This window comes from Acomys russatus, chromosome 16, assembly GCF_903995435.1.
Source record: "Acomys russatus chromosome 16, mAcoRus1.1, whole genome shotgun sequence".
Classification (NCBI taxonomy): Eukaryota; Metazoa; Chordata; class Mammalia; order Rodentia; family Muridae; genus Acomys; species Acomys russatus.
In genome coordinates, this window is record NC_067152.1 from 36,910,504 (window position 1) to 36,928,976 (window position 18,473).

An 18,473-nucleotide genomic window follows, 5' to 3' on the forward strand; every position below is an offset into this window, starting at 1 on the left:
TAGAAAATGAAATCACTCAAAATAGACCTGGAGGAAGGACACAGGCATTTGTGGAGAGAAAGAGAGAGAGAGAGAGAGAGAGAGAGAGAGAGAGAGAGAGAGAGAGAGAGAGAGAGAGAGAGAGAGAGAGACTGACTTTACAGGCTTTTGGCCATAAGCACAGTCCATCCTTGTGAGTGGTCCTCTAGACAAAGAGTTCTTTATAAAGTAGGCCTGATCCCTGGAGAGAGGGAAAATGATTCTTTCTGGCTGGAGAGATGTTAACTCTTTCTTCTCTTCTGCGCTTCTGCAGCGGGGAAGGTGGTGGATGCAGAGTGATCAATTCCCTAATGAGTTTTAGAGCATAGTATTTAATAGTATCACTTATGCACACGACCAAGTAGATTGATAAGATCTCTTTGCCTGGTTCTCCTTATACTTCCCTGGCTTCAGTCTGGCACAGGTGGACCATGTCAAAGACATAGTCCAATAACGATTGAACCATTTTATTCCACAGAAAAGGCTGAGGACTATTTTAATAACCATATTTTAAAGGTTTTACTTTCAGACTTGAATGTCTTTAGACACGAGGCCCCCCCAAGTGAGAAGTGTATGCTCAGCTTGGTAATTAGTCTTGCCTAGGAAAGGCTGCACATGTGTCAGAGAAAACACTCAGAACTAAGTGGGGGGGGGGGTATATTGACCAGCAGAATGCTCCCTTCAGGAGTGAAACAAGCTTAGCAACTCTGACAGAACGTCTCTTTCTATTCAGTGGTAAAAAGAAGAACTGTTAGTGTCAAAAACCAAAAAGGCTGGAAGGATGGATGAAGGCTGTGAGACAGTAGCAGAGGCAACTTTACACCTACCGGACAGCTGACCTGGGAGTGGTTTGAACTCCTCTGAGGTTAAGAAAGCTTTCTTTTTTCCAATCAGAGCTAAGGGTGGAGTCAGGAGAAAAGGAATTTAATGTGAAGTAGATGTCATATTAGCTCTGCTCTGTTTTGGGAAGGAGACAAGAAGAAAAAGCCCCAGTGGGACAGAGAAGAAGCCACAGTGAGGGGCTGCCTACTCCGGGACCCAGGGCAACTATTCCATTATGTGCCAAAGGTAGAAACTATTTATTGTTCTGAATTTAGCAGTTGGAAATCCTATAACTGAATCCTACTTCATCTCTGTATATTATAAATTGCTTTGTTTTCTCATGCAAGAAAATGTGTCATTACAAAATTCCTGTAGAATTTCTCCCTATCAGGTGAGAAAGGGCCATGAGGCACTGTTTGGGGCAATCATAGTGTTTACTCAAACACTATGTATACAAAAAAAATCTTATTTTCTCTAATTGCATATTTTGTTCCTATAATAACTAAGCTGCTTTCTATACCAAAATGTTGAATCAATACTGAATGTCTCCGCGGTTCAAATGAAACCTTTGCTACTTCAGAGAGCACAAAAATGTTCCCAATTTATCAAACTGCTGTCAAGATGGAAATTGGAATCTAAAGCTAAGATGTTGCTTAATTTTCTTTTTCTTTGGGCTGTATTTTCTTTTAGGCTTTAACTGAAAATTAAAAAAAAAAAAAAAAAAAAAAAAAAAAAAAAAAGAAAAGGACCAAGAAAGAATGAGCTATTACGGAAGTAGCTACCGGATTGTCAATGTGGACTCCAAGTATCCGGGCTATCCCCCAGAGCACTCCATAGCTGAGAAGAGAAGAGCGAGGAGGCGCCTGCTCCACAAAGATGGCAGCTGTAACGTCTACTTCAAGCACATTTTTGGAGAATGGGGGAGCTACATGGTTGACATTTTCACCACTCTTGTGGATACCAAGTGGCGCCATATGTTTGTAATATTTTCTTTGTCTTACATTCTCTCCTGGTTGATATTTGGCACCATATTTTGGCTCATAGCCTTTCATCACGGAGACCTATTAAATGACCCAGACATCACACCTTGCGTTGACAACGTGCATTCATTCACGGCAGCATTTTTATTCTCCCTTGAGACCCAAACCACCATAGGGTACGGTTACCGCTGTGTCACAGAAGAATGCTCTGTGGCCGTGCTGACAGTGATCCTTCAGTCCATCTTAAGTTGCATCATAAACACCTTCATCATTGGAGCAGCCTTGGCAAAGATGGCGACTGCCCGGAAGAGAGCCCAGACCATCCGCTTCAGCTATTTCGCACTCATCGGTATGAGAGATGGAAAACTTTGCCTCATGTGGCGCATAGGTGACTTCCGACCAAACCACGTGGTGGAGGGCACAGTGAGAGCCCAACTTCTCCGCTATACAGAAGACAGTGAAGGGCGGATGACTATGGCATTTAAAGATCTTAAACTCGTCAATGACCAGATAATCCTAGTAACCCCAGTGACTATTGTCCATGAAATTGACCACGAGAGTCCTCTGTATGCCCTTGACCGCAAGGCAGTGGCCAAAGATAATTTTGAGATTTTGGTGACATTTATTTATACTGGTGATTCTACTGGGACATCCCACCAGTCGAGAAGTTCCTATGTCCCCAGAGAAATTCTGTGGGGCCACAGGTTTAACGATGTATTGGAAGTGAAGAGGAAGTACTACAAAGTGAACTGCTTGCAGTTTGAAGGCAGCGTGGAAGTCTACGCCCCCTTTTGCAGCGCCAAACAACTGGACTGGAAAGACCAACAGCTCAACAACTCGGAGAAGCCATCCCCGGCCCGAGGATCCTGCACATCTGACACCAATGCCAGGAGGAGGTCCTTCAGCGCAGTTGCCATTGTGAGCAGCTGTGAGAACCCAGAGGAGACCACCACTTCCCCACCAGATGAGTGTAAGGAAGTCCCCTATCAGAAAGCTCTCCTGACGTTAAACAGGATCTCCATGGAGTCGCAGATGTAGCCATCCTCTCTGCCTCTTTACCTAAAGGCATGACGCTGTAAGCATGATTTTTAGCAAAATGTTAGATCGGTGCTTTGCGGCAGGAATAGAAAATAGAGCAGGTTAAACTTGGTAAGTGATCATCTGAAAATTCAATAGGTTTCTGATATTAAATTTTGGCTTTGGTAGCAAAGTTTGTATAGAGAAAAATATCTATTAAGAAGCTTAATTGATTACAAGTAGCCTCATTATTGCATACACTGGTGTCTTCGCTTGAAGGTGAAATAGGAATGGGAGAAAAGAGGCTCATAGAGTAGAGAAAAATAAACAGGTAAGCTAAGTATTTACATTTATAAATTAATTATGCAATGAGAACATATGACAATATCTCACCACCTAAGCACAAGGGATGAGATATGCCTCAGCCCAGAAACATTGAGATAAGTAGGTAAAAATCAAGCGTGGTTTTAGCTACCATATTCACCTCTGTTAGTATCAGCACACAGAAGTGTGACTTTAAGAAATTACAATGCCCACAAAGCCCCAGATTTCTGTTGGTGACACTTGGCTCAAGTGTTACTAGTGAGTGCTAAAAGCCAGAACTATGTGACAGAACGAAAGTGGACATCATTCTTTAAAGGATTATTTCTCTCTTAAATACCTTGGTTCAACCAAACAGTTGTGGAACAGGAGTGAGACGGAAGCCTTTCTGTGTGCTCCTTGGGGGAAGTCACCTGTTCACATACTCCCACTGTTATCAAGCGTTTATGGGCAGGTGAGATCACAGAGGCAGGACGCAGGAGTGAGTGGCAGCTATATGTATCCTCACACATAGAGCCAGTACATGCTACTGGCTCTTGGTCCAATAGTGTGGTCCTACAGTGTGGGCGGAGAGGAATTAAAGATAAAGAGCCATTCCTGAAGGCAGAGGGCAGTGTGTACGGTAACTTGAGCTGCAGGTATGAACAGTTTTGTGAAACAATGCAATGAAGTTGATTTGATAAGCAATATTATAGGAATGCTTAAATTTTAGAACAAGAGATAACTGTGTATTCTCTGTTTCCATGTTAAAGGATTAAGTTAATTCCTGTCTGGGTTTAGCATGAACCCAGTCTCAGACACTGTAAGCTTTATAAACTGAAGAATTATTAACTATGGCTTAGCATCATGTGTGTGTTTTTTCCACTGTGGCTGAGCTAGGAATGGGTATATGACACAGCTGTTGTTTAATTTGAGCGTGCACGTGCACGCACTCACACACACACACATTTTGCTTCTTTTGATGATCTCTTTCTTCTCTCTCTCTCTCTCTCTCTCTCTCTCTCTCTCTCTGTCTCTTTCTCTGTCTCTCTCTCTGTCTCTCTCTCTCTCTATCTCTCCCCTCCTCTCTCTCAAACACACACCCTTTCTTCAAGTAGACTGAACTGAATCACACAGTTCAAGATTACCACGCTAAGGAGAATAAATAAGTATTTGAAGGGCTCTCTTCTTCTTTTTATATAATTTTCTCTTTCCCTCTCCTTTTCACTCTTTGCCACTCCCTGTTACTCAGGATCAATACCGTGTAACTTTTCAAATGCACATGTGTAAATAAATCTTTCATTCGTGCTATTTAATGAATAAGAGATCTGTTCAAGGGGCAAGTTAAAAACTGTCCTGAAACTTAATATCTGTGACTTAAGTCATGTTTAACCTGCACTGCTCAGGAATGGAGAAACCACTGTCTAACCCATACACCCATGTATTTATACATCCATATACTCTTGCAGGCATGCGCGCATGCACGCACACACACATACACACACACACACACACACACACACACATACACACACATACACACCAAGGGAGAGAGAGAGGCAGAGAGACAGACAGAGACAGAGAGACACAAAGACACAGACACATACTTTCTCTCTCTCTCACACACACATGCACACACACAGACACACATGCACGTGCATACACAGAGAGACAGAGACACAGATACATGAACACATGCACACATACAGAGAGACATAGACACACACACGCAGAATTTAGATTTTGTAACAGTATTTACTTGCCTAAATTAGAATATTACTATTTCCAAGTTTGAAAATCATCATCATAGCAATACTTTCGTTTCCTAGAAGGCAGGCGCATTTCACTGCTCTGTCCTCCCTTTGCTCTGTCCTCCCATGATGCCCACCTTGACAAGAACACAATGGGGATATCATTAATGTCTGATTAAACACATTTGGTTCACTATGTGCTCATACTCAGAGTGGAATGTATGGTCAGCATCCATGTGGCCCATGCATCTCTAATCTGTGCAGATGTATAACGTGCTGTGAAAACACCAATGACTTACTTAATAAAGATCTTAGAGTGATGTGAAACACTGTATATCTCTCTCTCTCTCTGCACCATGCAGTGTTGACTCTACTTCTCAAACATGAGGATATTGCCTCTTATAACTCATAGGATACTCTTATGGCTTTTTAAGGGCACGGGGAGCTGCTGACTCTCTGCAGCACAGTATACAGCACAGGATCAGTTCTGTGTGAAATGCTTTTCTCATTTTAAGTGCACTATTGCTGATGTTAGATAGGCCGAGCTGAATATTTTTCTTATGCCATCTAAACATGAAATTACTCATCGGGGTTAAATAGAAAACAAATTGTAGCATCAAGTCTCTGCTCTGTTGGGTACTGCGGTCTGTGTCCAGGAAGGGCAAACGAACATAGAGAAAGAAAGAGAGAGAGACAGAGACAGAGACAGAGAGAGAGAGACAGAGAGAGAGACAGAGGGAGAGAGACACAGAGAGAGAGACAGAGAGAGACAGAGACAGAGACCCAGAGACAGAGACACAGAGAGAGACAGAGACAGAGACAGAGAGAGAGAGAGACAGAGAGAGAGAGAGAGAGAGAGAGAGAGAGACAGAGAGAGACAGAGAGAGAGAGAGAGAGTTGGGGGCAGACGAAGCAGGAGAGGGAGGGGCAGAGGGAGGAGAGACTGGCCCTACATCATCAACTCATCAAGCACTGCCAAGAGCAGTGGGTCCACGGATGCATTTGGTCTCCATGACAAAGTGGTAAAGTGGATATTTAACAAATGTCCAATCCTCTGTCTCTTCCTCACAAAACAAATTTCTAATTGGAATAGCAGTGTGCTCAGGCGGAAACACGCAGCAATGCTTCTCAGTTTCCCTTTTCTTGGGGGGGGGGGATGGAGTGTGGGATGGGGATGGTATTAAATAGCACCATTCTAGGCCATGTGTTATCAGCGCTGGTCTCTCGGCATGGTTTCCATAAAAGCGCTTTTATAGAGGCGGATTTAGCAGGCATATATCTTTTCACTCTCCCTTGTCACCTGCTTTCTCACGTGGACTTCAGGCTTGCTAGCTGTTGGCTTCGCAGGCATGCCGTATGGAGACAATGAAGTACATCTTGTGCAAGGCTGAATACAGGGACAGGAGGGGCTGCACTCTCCAAATGCAAATCTCTATGTAGCCTTAAAGGAATTCATACATGTATACAATGTATACGCACTTTGGTCATATTCACTCCTCGTTTTTCCCCCCTCTCTTTCCAGATCCCTCCAGTGTGCCCCTCTAAACTTCATGCCCTCTTGTCTTTTTAAACCCACTGAGTCAAGCTACTGCTGCCTACATATGATTGTGTGTGAGGCCATCCACTGGCACAGGAGCAAGCTATCAGAGGCCACATCCCTGATGAAAATGGACTCTTCCCTAGCTAGGACTCTCAGTGCTAGCTAGCTACTCAGCTGGGGATCCAGCTTTCTTTATGCAAGAGCAAAAATGAGCACTTCTGTAGCCATTACAGAGAGTGCCATGTCTCCAGGGAATTAACTTCGAAAACAAGGCTGGTAAGGGGAAGAAACAAAAGATGTGCAGTTTAAGTCCCGTCTGTACTTGTGCATGACATTTGTTGGAGCTGATCATTGTGGAAATGACGTATTTTCTTGGGAGTTGAGGAAATGCCATTATTATTGGAAAACCAACACGAGAGAATTGCCTCTGACCTGGAGATCCCTTTGAGACCCTGGTGGCTGACTGATCTTGATAACAGGAATGACCAGGCCTCCTATGGGGGCTGCCTTGAAGTTCTCCCTTCCCCACAACCCAGTCACATAAGTTCTGAGCCTTTGTGGGACTTTTGAGGGGATAATAATATGAAATAAATATAGGCCTGTCGAGCCCCGTAGTGACGACCGCAGCAAGACAAAACAAAATGAAATGGCACCTCTCAACCATGCTTAAATTCTCAGTTAAGCTCAGAGAGACCAAATGTCTTACATTTAGAACAGTCAAAGAAATCTTAGGGATACTCCCAGGAACCTGGATGCTGGGCATGTTTACTTTTGGGGGCTAGTATATAGCTCGGTTGATAGAGTGCTTGCTTGCCTCGCCTTGATGCATGAAAACATATCTTCTATCTCCAGCCAAGAAACAACACAGGGCATTGGTGCTACATGTCTGTGATCCCTGCATTTGGGAGGTGGAGGGCATGAAGATTAGCGAGTCAAAATCAAACTCAGCTGTAGGTAGCCTGTTTCATGCCATCTTGAGCTATATGAAAACCTTTCCTAGAGAAGAAAAAATATGGGAAGGACAGATGTTTCAGTGGTTAAGAGCAGCGGTTGCCCTTCCAGAGGACCCGGGTTCGAGTCTTTGTACCAACATAGCAGCTTGTAACTGTCTGTATTTCAATCCTAGGGATTCAATGCTCTGTCTCTCCTCCAAAGTTATCAGGTAAGTACATGGTACCCAGGCAGACTTGCAGGAAAAATATTCACACGTATAAAATATGTTTACTGTACTGTAAATGAATTTCTTCTATCAGAGTTGGCCGAAGAATACAGCAGGTTCTAAAGTCTACTACTATTTAAATCACTAAATCAGCAAATTCTCCCACTCAGCTGGGGGTGCTCTCTGCCCTCTCTCCAACAGGCCTGCTGAAGGTGCTCCAAAGGCCAAGACACTTCTCTGTGACTTTTCATGTCAGCTTAGCCTGAGGACTTCTGAAAGCCAAGCCTCCACACCCACGGCCCTCTGTCACCCATCAGCCCTGCCTCCATTCTCAAAGCAGCACAACGTCTTTTTTTCTCTCACGCCTGCTTTTGAAGGTGCTACTTAACCCCACATCCAGCCACAGCCAGGGGGAAAACATCCATCCACAGGCACAAAATACAAGTGGGGTTCACACAGAGCACACAGGGATAGAGCGACCAGCAGGGAGGCACTTAAGCACATCCCTTGCCAAGCTTCTCCTGAATGCTGAGAAATGGAAACTAGTGCTTGAGACTCTGGTTTGGACAAATCTGTGGGCAGAGAGCAAGCGAGGTCCCCAGCAGGGCCGTTTCCTGAAAAGACACAATTCTACTAGTGTTGATCGCCCGTCTGCACTGCCACGGCGATTTTCTTTCTAAGTGTTTCTTTCACTGCCCTTGCCTCACTAAAATATCTTAATAAGGATCTTTCAGAACTCTGCGGTTGGGTTTTGAGGTGTCACCGGAGTTGCACTGTATCTTGCTCTTTTACGCCGTTGTGCTTGGGAAGGTTTTAGGACTGCAGTTTGGGGTCCTTCATGTACTGTGCAGAGATTGAGAGCAAAACCTCTAAAGATATCTGTTAAACTTCAGCCTGCTTTCTGGTGGAGGAGTACCCAACATGGAAAATGAAGAAGATGAAACAAAAATAAAGCATATTAACCAAATATCCTTTGGCTTCTTATTTTCAGCCTTACTGATTTATTCTTTTATATAAATACTGTAAAGTTGGGGCTGGAGAGATGGTTCAGCTGTTTTAGAGCAGTTGGCTGCTGTTGCAGAGGACTCTGGTCCAATTCCCAGCATCCACAAGGTGACTCACAACAATCTGTAGTTGTAGTTCCACGGATATAAAACACTCTCTTCTGCCCTGTGCCTGTACATGGATACTAGGCATGCACATGGTGCACACACACACACACACACACACACACACACACACACACACACACACACACACAAGCAAAATACAGACATAAAATAAAAACAAATCTTCAAAAATACTGTAAAGAAATGTCATACCTGGAGTGTGCCTATTGTCTCAAGAAAAAGCAGGTGCCTGTTGGGAGGTTGCAAAGTTGGTGAACTGCTTGCCTTGCAAGCATGGGGACCTGAGTTAGCCTCTCAGATCCCAATTATAAAATTGTAGGCATGATAAGGAGCCCCTGTAATCCCAGTGCTCAGCATGCTGAGATGGACTGATCTCTCAGACTCATTGGCCACAAGCCCTAGGAGAGTGACAGATCCTGTCTCCAGAAACCAAGAGGGAAACACCCCAAGAACATTTAGAACTCAAAGTGGTCTTGTGACCTCCATGTGCACCTACATGCATGTACATATAGGAATATGCATGATATTGTTGCATATTGGAATATGAAACTGTAGGAATATGCCAACATGCTCACACCCAAAAGAGGGGAGGTGAAGACAAAAGGGGCTGACAGAGGTTTCCAGACTTTTTAGTAAGTCTGTAGGTTGATTACCCCTCTTGCTTGGTCTCATATGGAGACTCTGAAAACTCCCTGGGTTGTACAGAAAATGGTAACTTTGAGCTTTTCAATAATCCTAATGGTTGAAAACCCAAACAGATTCTCTTGCTAAATTACATAATCATGAAGTGCTTTTCCTTCTATTACTATGTTGACTTCAGGGGCCTATAAAATATCCTTAAACACTATCTAAGAAATGTGAACATGATGCAGAAAGAGCCCCAATTCAAAAAGGTTAGGCAGTGTGAAGTGTTCTTTAGGGAAAATTATCAGAAGTCTTCACATTTTCACATGAAAGACTTCATCGGGTATAATCTTCACTGTGGCTAAACATGCTTCATTTTCATTCGAAGCTCATGTCGGAGATCAATTATTTATTATACTTCTGGTTGAATTTTTTTCTGACATTAGTTTGCCTGGAAAAGAAAAGTCTGCCCATGGGCTGAGTTTATGGCAGAGCTTAACCCTGTCAAACTGCTAATTTGACACCTAGAAAGATGGTTATGATATTGGCTCATTCTATCAGATGCCTCTTGTATTACAGACAAGGAGCTCTTCTTCTCAGAGACAGATGAAGAAAAGCAGGAGAGGAGGGGTGCCCAATGACCAATGATCTGCCTGAGCTCACCCCTGTTGACAGGCCGTGATGTGGCTTAGGACTGATAGGCCAACATCTCCATAGGAGAATTCGTAAACGAGAGACATGGTCATGACAACATCCTTTGTGAATCTAAGGAAATATTTCCTTTTTTCCTACTTCACGTTTATTTTATTGAGAAGTTCTTACAAGATCATTACATTTACATCATTTATAATAGGTTGCAGGGATTTTTTTTTTAAGGTTCCTATTTTCTTGGCTTTTGGTCCTAAAGTCTGAACTAGGGCTTTGAGCATGAGAGAGGCAAAGATTGAATGGTTGGCTGAAGCATGTGTCAAAAGATGGCTGACTGAAAAGGACTTGGAGATGCCTGATACCCCTTGGCTTAGTGTTCATGAAGGGTTTTTAAGACTCGAGGAAAATGCAATGCTAGTTTGGGTTCGCTGTGAAAAACCTCATTCTCCACAATAAGAAATCCCAGGGACATGCCCGTCACTCATCCTGTAAGATGCAAAATGGTGCCGGGGCACTAGCTTTGTTGTCACCTTTTTTCTTGTCTGAGACCTTAGGCCTGCCCATGCTACTACTCAGTTGAATGAATTAAATGCAATGGATTTAATTGGGCCCTAAATCAGCAGGGCCCAGGTGGCAGCACCAAAGCACCAAAGGCAAGGTGATTGTAGTTACCATAATGGGCAGCATAGACAGATATATATGGCAATGCCAATATATACGATAAGAACTCCTGAGTCGTAGAGACCAGGGTTGGTACAACCTGGAGCAATACAGCTGATGATGTTGCTGGTCTGTACTTGCTCATTTGTATTTACTGGTGCTGAATGAAGCTATAAGTGAGAGTGTGGAATTAAGTACCAATTGCCAATCTCTGAATGCTATTATTTCTATATTCTTACTGAATGGCTTTGGAAAAACTGCTTAACCTTTCTGTATGCAAACTTCTTCAGCTGTGAAAGAAGAAAAGTAATCACACCCACTTCAAAATTGTTGTGACAGTCAGAGAGAGAGTATTTCTAAAGAGCTTTGGTACGTAATGGAGGTGCATAAAATTCGTGTTACTAATGGCATCACCATCAGGAAACTTGTCATATCTTTTAGTGTTTCAATAACTTGTACTGATCAGATTTTAACAATGACTAGAGACAAAACAAAACCAAAACTAAACAGCTTGAAGGAGGAACTGAGAGGCAGCCATATGGAGGAAAGCCAGTAGTCATTGGTGTCCACAAGGAAGTGGTTTACCGACAGTGTTGCCAGAAACACCTTGGGCTTTGTACATTCTGTATCACGTATCCTCTCAGCATCAGTGTGTAATAAAAACGAGGCTTTGAAAGTAAAAAGGTTGCTCTACACAGATATGTAAGCTTGTCGAATAGTGCTAAACCGAGGACGCACCAAACCTCATCTCACACGGGACACCACCCGTGTGTGAAATACCATTGAACATTAAATCAGAGCCATTGCCTGTTCAACTATTTTATATCTTACATGGGTTACTTTCAAACTGTGCAACATTCTTCAGTACATTTGAAAGGCCCTGGGAAAGAAGGTTGATGATCCCCAATGCAGTGCTACTCAGAATCAGGAAGCGTCTCGCTGCCTGCAGTGTCCAGGTGATCTCCAGAGATGAGCAACTCACCTGAGAGGATCCCAGCCACACTCACCGCACTGGATGAGAAAGGAAATGTAGACTCACGATGGATAGAGAAGAAAAATTCCATTCCACCGCCCAGTATTGCAGCTAACCTCATGTGTGTCCCCTAGGCACCATCTTGGGTTTTTTTTTTTTTTTTTTTGAGGGGGTGGGTAGGCAGAAGGCAGGGTCATAGTCTGTTTTTGTCCTGGTTCTTTCCAAGTAGAGTGTGCTGGACAGTGAAGCTGAGGAATCCACCTGCTTCCACCTCCACGGCATTAAGATTACAAGTTCAGACCACCAGTTCTGCTTCCTACATTGGTTTTGGAGATTAAACTTGGCACTAATGCAAGCACTTCACACACTGAGCTTGTGGCTGGTAGATTTATAATAAAAGGTTCTGGAAGCTAGGAAGTCAAACTGAGGGCCCAACCATTTGCAAGGGTCTCCTTTATTGTATCACCCCAGAGCAGGAGAGTGAAAAAAGGAGAGGCAGCAAAGTGGGCCAAAGTTACCCTATATATCTATTTCCCCAATACTGGTATGGATGCACTGGGGAAGATCAAGCCTTGTATATAAATCACCTCTTCAAAGGTTCACTCATAATACAGTTATGAGGGCAATTAAATTTCAATGTGCTGCACAGGGAATAAACATCCAGATTATAACATGGATTATGAGGAATATATTGGAATATCTACACACACACACACACACACCACCACCACCACCACCACCACCACCACCACTACCACACAATGTGTGTGTGTGTGTATGTGCTCAGTAAACCAACATTCCCTGTTACTCCAAAATATTTTAATAATAGTGCTATACTTCATATACATTTAAAAGCAAAGCTATTATCTACTGAATGGTAATGCTTTAGATGGATGGAGAAAGGGCTCACAAAGTCCGACCATTAGCAGAGGCATCGGTAGCAATTGATGTTGCTGGGAGGGGAAGGAACAGTTTTTTTTCAAGCATTCAGCCTTTGAGAGAGCATCCATTCTCCACGGATGGTCCCATGCCTATGTACATATGGGCAGAGGTCAGTGGACTCAGCGGGTTTAAGAAAGGAGCATATGGATGTGGGATGAAAAGGCAACCTGGGGGCATAGGAGAGGAACAAAAGAGCAATGCGATCAAAACACATAATGCACATGTATTGTAAAATTCTCAAATAATAAGAAGGTTTAAAAATTGTAATATTTATCGCAAATTGTTAAATGGCCACTATTTCATCTGGACGCAGTAGAGGATGTTGAAGCCACGCTTCTAAATGGATTTTGATGGCCGATTCCAAAAGAAATCGATTCACATCTCAGTGCTACCAAAGATGAATTATGAATCTGACAGAAGTGGTCTAATTTCCCTGCCCAACTCTTTTGGAATGCTTATGATACAAATATGCTTTAAACGATTTCTGGGTTCCTTGAAGCCTTCAGTTGCCATGGTTATTCCTCATTTTGCTTCTAATCTTGCTCTCTTTGGTCATTGACTTTTCTTCCTGACTTTATTTATGCTTGCCTTTACTAGTATGTTACTGTGGTTTGTGTGTCTATGTACCGCTAAAAGTCCCATGTAGAGGTCTCAGTGCCCAAGGTGGGTGCTTGGGTCACAGGTCAAGAGACTTCAGAGGAGGTGGTAGCGCCCTTGCAGAAGAGACCCGACACTCCTCACCTCTCCCTCTGTGTGCGGTTCAAAGGGAAGGAAGGCTTTCTTCACCAACCAGACATACTTTTGACTTCATCTTGAACTTCTACACCTCTAGAAATAGATCCTTACTTCTGATTAGTCAACTACTTTATAGGACGTTGTCAGAGCAGCCCCCCTCCCTGTGCCTGACAAAGTGGGAGTATGTAGCTCATGCTTCCCCTCCTCAGAGTTCTGATACAGTGTGAATTTTCCTGGAAATTTCCAGTGTCCACTTTCTCTCTATGCCGTTGGGATCTTCCTTTAATGAGTAACTAACTGTGATTTACTCTGTAATTTATACAGTAAGAGCTTGATAATTGAGTTTCTGTAAGAATTGCTGACCTTGTCTTTCCAATCTGCTTTTAACTGTCCTTTTCTATGACTGTACCTATTTTTTTAAACAACAGAATAAGGTGTTTATAAATACCACAAAATCTAATTGTGGAAAAGATGAGAATATTGCTTTTCCACTGCAAAGGTAGGGAGTTCTAACTAAGAAACTATACTAAAACTGTGATGAGGACAATGACTTATATGCATAACATAAACTAAGACAGGGCAACATTCAGGCTACTGAAGGGTGTTTGTGATGTTTCCGAACTTTATTTTTATTGTTTGAGAATTTCATTCATGCTTGTAGTATGCTTTGATGAAATCCACACCCCCATCCCCTCCTCTCTAATTTCTTCTCCATCTCTATTTTTCCCTGCCAACTTCATCTGCTATTTTTAAAAATCTACCAAGACCACTTAGTACTGCCTGGATTTACAGGAACATAGGACCATCTCCTGGAGCTTGGGTAGTCTCTCAGGGGCCTCATCCCTAAAGAGAACTGATTTTCTCTCTTCTAGTAGCCACCACTTGCCAGTGGTTCCTCGGCTAGGAGTGGGACTTCATCAGCCCTTCCCCAACCATGCTGGGATAATAACAGCACTAATAATTATTATGGAAATGTCTCTAGTAATTGGATTTATATTAGAGGTTGAACATTCTTGGTCCCTATTGTGCCACCTTGTGGTCACAAGGCAACACAAGTTTTCCCATGAAGTAAAGCCGGTATGGTTTTCATTTTCATCCTCTCCTACGGGATAATATTTGGAGTGTGTTTTACCAATAGAAACAATAATCAAAATGTAACCATTCAACTCAGAAAGTAGTATGCACTGAGGGCATGTGGCACCCGTCTAAATGCAGATCACATGTCCTCTATCTTCCCTCTGCTAACTCAACCTAGATTACATTTTTACTAGAAATTAGAATTTGGAGTTCACACAGGCTCTTTTACTGGGTCTTCAGAAACAGTCAAGGAAGTCTGGAAATGGCCATTGAGAATGCAATGAATAATTCATCATTCTGTTTATTACAAGAAAAGTAGTCAGAGTGTATGTATTAATCACCAATAGAATACAGAACGATCAAAAACACACAGAAAGGAAATGGCTCTCAGAACACAAGTTTCATTACTGAGTAGGATTTGCTTTGTGCATGTGCACGTTCCACTCTAGGAAATTGTGTGCACCTGAAAGATCTGTGATATTTGCTCACAGGGTATTTTTGTTCCATTTTACCTTCTAGATTCCCATTTTGTCAATATCCAAATATAGATACCAGAGAAAGATAGGACTGTTCCTCCTCCTACAGAATGCTGCTTGCTAGAGACTTAATATCATAGTGTAAAGTTTTAAAATGAGATGGTTGTGACCTTATATCATCAAAGCTTGTTTGCCATGGAACATACAGTCAATGTTCAAAGTATTAGGCAACAAGGAAGTTCAGTAACTCTCACTTTATGGAAGGAGGAGTGGAGAGAGGCCGGGGGGAGGAGGAAGAGAGAGAGGGGGGGGGAGAGAGAGAGAGAGAGAGAGAGAGAGAGAGAGAGAGAGAGAGAGAGAGAGAGAGAGAGAGAGAGAATATCTGAATACCCCAGGTATATTGCCTTGTTAATATTTAAATTTCCACCCACCCATCCATCCATTCATCCATCCATCCATCTATTCATACATTTACCCCCACATCCATCTGTTTCTTTGACGTTATATCTATCATATTAATTCTCTACTGAGATTGTTGAGTGTTAACTACTAACTTGATAGAATCTAGAATCACTTTGGAGAGAGGTCTCTGAGCATGCTGTGAGAGGTTGTCTTCTTTATTGTGTTAAATAAGAGACTACGCATGGGATGGACCTGGACCCCCCCCATCACAGATGTAGGCAATGGGCAGCTCGGTCCCCATGTGGATATCCTACTGAGGGAAGTGGGGGCAGGCTCTGACATGCACTCCGCTGCCTACTTTTTTTTTTGTCACTTTCCCATGTGCTGGGCCACAGGAAAAGGGTATGATGCTACTTGATGTGCTGGGGTGGGTGGGGGTTCCCCATCTCTGGTGAGTAGAGAAGGGAGGATGGAGGAAACAGGGTGGGAGGGGCCTATACCAGGAAATAAAGTGAAGAATTAATTTTCAAAGTAAAGGTAAAAATTAATAATAAAATTAAAATGTTAAAAAATAAGATGGAGAAGATCCATCCACAGGGGGTGATGGCCACTCCCTGACTAGAATCCTATAGTATATAAACGGGGAAAGGGGCTGAGCATCAGGATACACAATCCCTCTTTCCTGACTGTGGATATTATGTGACCAGCTTAAGCACAGCTCCCCCCCCGCCCCCCGCCTTACAGTGAAATGTAGCTTCAACTGTGAGCCAGAATAACCCCTTTATTCTTTAAGTTATATTTGTTAATTTTTTAATCCTAACTACAGATAAAAAAACCTACGCCATATCTCTTCTTTATTTAGTCCATATATGCCTTAGTCTCCCTACATATTTTAGTTTCTCAATATCTTTCTCTCTTGTTCTTACCATCTATCTGACACTGGAATATATAAGAGTCAGTGATCTTGATTTGAATTCCACCTCTTCAGATTCCTCCGTGTTGCCTTAGGCAGGCGAACACAAACATTTAAATTCTTTCCTTACCCATTAAATTGGGATTAAAGTACTTTCCATACAAAATTCTGACAATTAAAATGACACATCTATTATAAAAGAATTGGAACTGATGTAATTATATCTTACTTAAAAATGTAAATTAACAATAAAAATATACCAAAAATAACTAAAAAATAAAATAGAAGAATTTAAAAATTAAAATATACTTTTAAAAAGCAGAGATTGCCTAATAAATAGTACCTATTTTTGTTCTATGAAAGAAGTGAGGAGTTTTACTAGCCCAACGATGATCTTGAGACACTCTAACCGCCTTGCTAGTAGGCCTAATATAACCATGAACTAGAGCTGTTGCTGAAGAACTTAAAAATAGAATCTTGACTGCACCTCTTTGAGCCAGCTGCCTTATCACTATCAACATAACACACTGAAGAAGGGTGCCCTGCCAATAGTCACAGGTTGCTAAGTGGCAATACTAATTAAAGAGTTCATGCCTTCTACTTCTACAGTCTTATCCAGAGTTCATGGCAATGAATACAAATTGTCATTCTGAGCTATAATTATTTCTCTTCCTCCTCTCCTCCCTTACATTTTCCTCCTCCTCTCTCTTTCCTTGCTTTCTCTTCCCTCCCTCCCTTCCTTCCTTTCTTCCTTCCTCCATTCCTTTGTTCCTTCCTTCAAACCTCCCACTTTTATATCCTCTCTCTCTTTTTTTTATTTTTGAGGTCCAAGCTAGAATGAACATAGCTGATGAGAAAAATGATGTTCTTTTAACTGGTACCTGTTTTTAAAAAAAAAAAAAACAACAAAAATTTATGTATTTATATATTAAGATACTATCTTCTATTGAATCATTCATGGACATTGTAAAGAGATGATTAAATAAATGAAAACAGATCTTGTCCCTTTGCAACCTAAAGTAAGGAAGACAGAAAACAAAGAAACAATATACAAATTTATGTCAGAGTTATTGGTTTAAAGGAATTTACTCATTCATAGTATAATGGACTTAGACTTCCCAGGCAAGAGATAGTTTAACATGTAGAGACCTTGAGGAAGAGTTCCAAGCAAGTATAAGGGCCCGAAGCAGGATCTGACACTGTAGAACAGGAGGAAAAGTGTTTTGACCGGAATGTGTTTCAATATCTAGTTGATTCCAAATGGGAGCTAAAAGTAGAAGGAACATGTGTGAACTGGGTATTGTGGGAGACAGTCAGACCTGAAGTTGTAAATTTAAAAGGTATTTGCATGGGTACTTGTTTAAGGATATAAATTGGGCTTAGCTCTCCTTGGACTCAAATAGCAGAAGAAGACCATAGAATGCTATAGAGCAGGACTCTTGAACACCATGTGAATCAGACATAAAATAATGCATTAAAGAACAATGGAATGGAGCCACTGGAGGAGAAGGGTTGCTTAGAACCCCAATGAAGAATACAACCCGAAACACCAAGTAATGGGTTGCCGTGATACAGCTGCAATGCTTTTGAAACAAACTGTCTGAGGCAAGTGTCTGACTGACAGGCTTGACTGGCAGAGTGGTGAGGATGTCGAGACAACTTTTGAAAGAGACAGATGTCAAAACAGAAGCCATGCAAAGTAACAATGAGTGAGAGTTAGAAGGCTGAGGGAAACTTACAGGTTTTTAGTTGTAAATGTTATTCTTTAGTTAACTGGAAGATGGTTTATTATGTTTATGAACAAATGGGAATAGCAGCTTGTTAGGGGGAATTAGATAACGTAGGAGAAAGATGGAAAATAAAGGAAGCCCCATTGAGCACAGGAGAAGGAGTACTTCCTACTCCATAAGCACTAGACAACAGCATGCCACTTTAGCTGCAGATACCACACGGAAATGACATCAACAGGTGGGTGCTTCCATTTTTAAAAAGTTGAGTGAGAAGTAAGATAACCATAGGAAGATGAAGAGTATTATCAGAAATTTGAGGGTGGCAGGCAGGATTCACATACTTATCACTTATCCAAGAGATTAGAAGCTCAGGTAGACTAAGGGGAACACATCAGGACTGGCCTGGGTAATCCCAGAACTCCAAGTTTGACATAGGAGAACTGGTCACCAAATGGCTGGTGGGATGCAGGTGAAGGTTGATGGAGAAAAGTTCTATCCATCAACCACCACACTGGCTGACCTGCATGCGGCACAGACGTGCAAAGAACTGGGCATGACTTCCCTGCACATCAAACT

The 18,473-nt window shown here is 42.2% G+C and overlaps 1 protein-coding gene across 1 annotated transcript; it reads left to right on the forward strand.

Annotated features, from left to right (window-relative positions):
* The first annotated feature begins 1,588 nt into the window (after positions 1-1,588).
* On the forward strand, positions 1,589-3,047 carry Kcnj16 (potassium inwardly rectifying channel subfamily J member 16). Its single transcript, XM_051158974.1, has one exon. It carries the CDS (start codon positions 1,599-1,601, stop codon positions 2,856-2,858), a length of 1,260 nt encoding a protein of 419 aa, XP_051014931.1. The 5' UTR covers positions 1,589-1,598; the 3' UTR covers positions 2,859-3,047.
* The last annotated feature ends 15,426 nt before the right edge of the window (positions 3,048-18,473 follow it).

Coding starts and splice junctions, on each gene's coding strand:
- Kcnj16 (XM_051158974.1), top strand. CDS start 1,599: ATGAGCTATTACGGAAGTAGCTACCGGATTGTCAATGTGGACTCCAAG.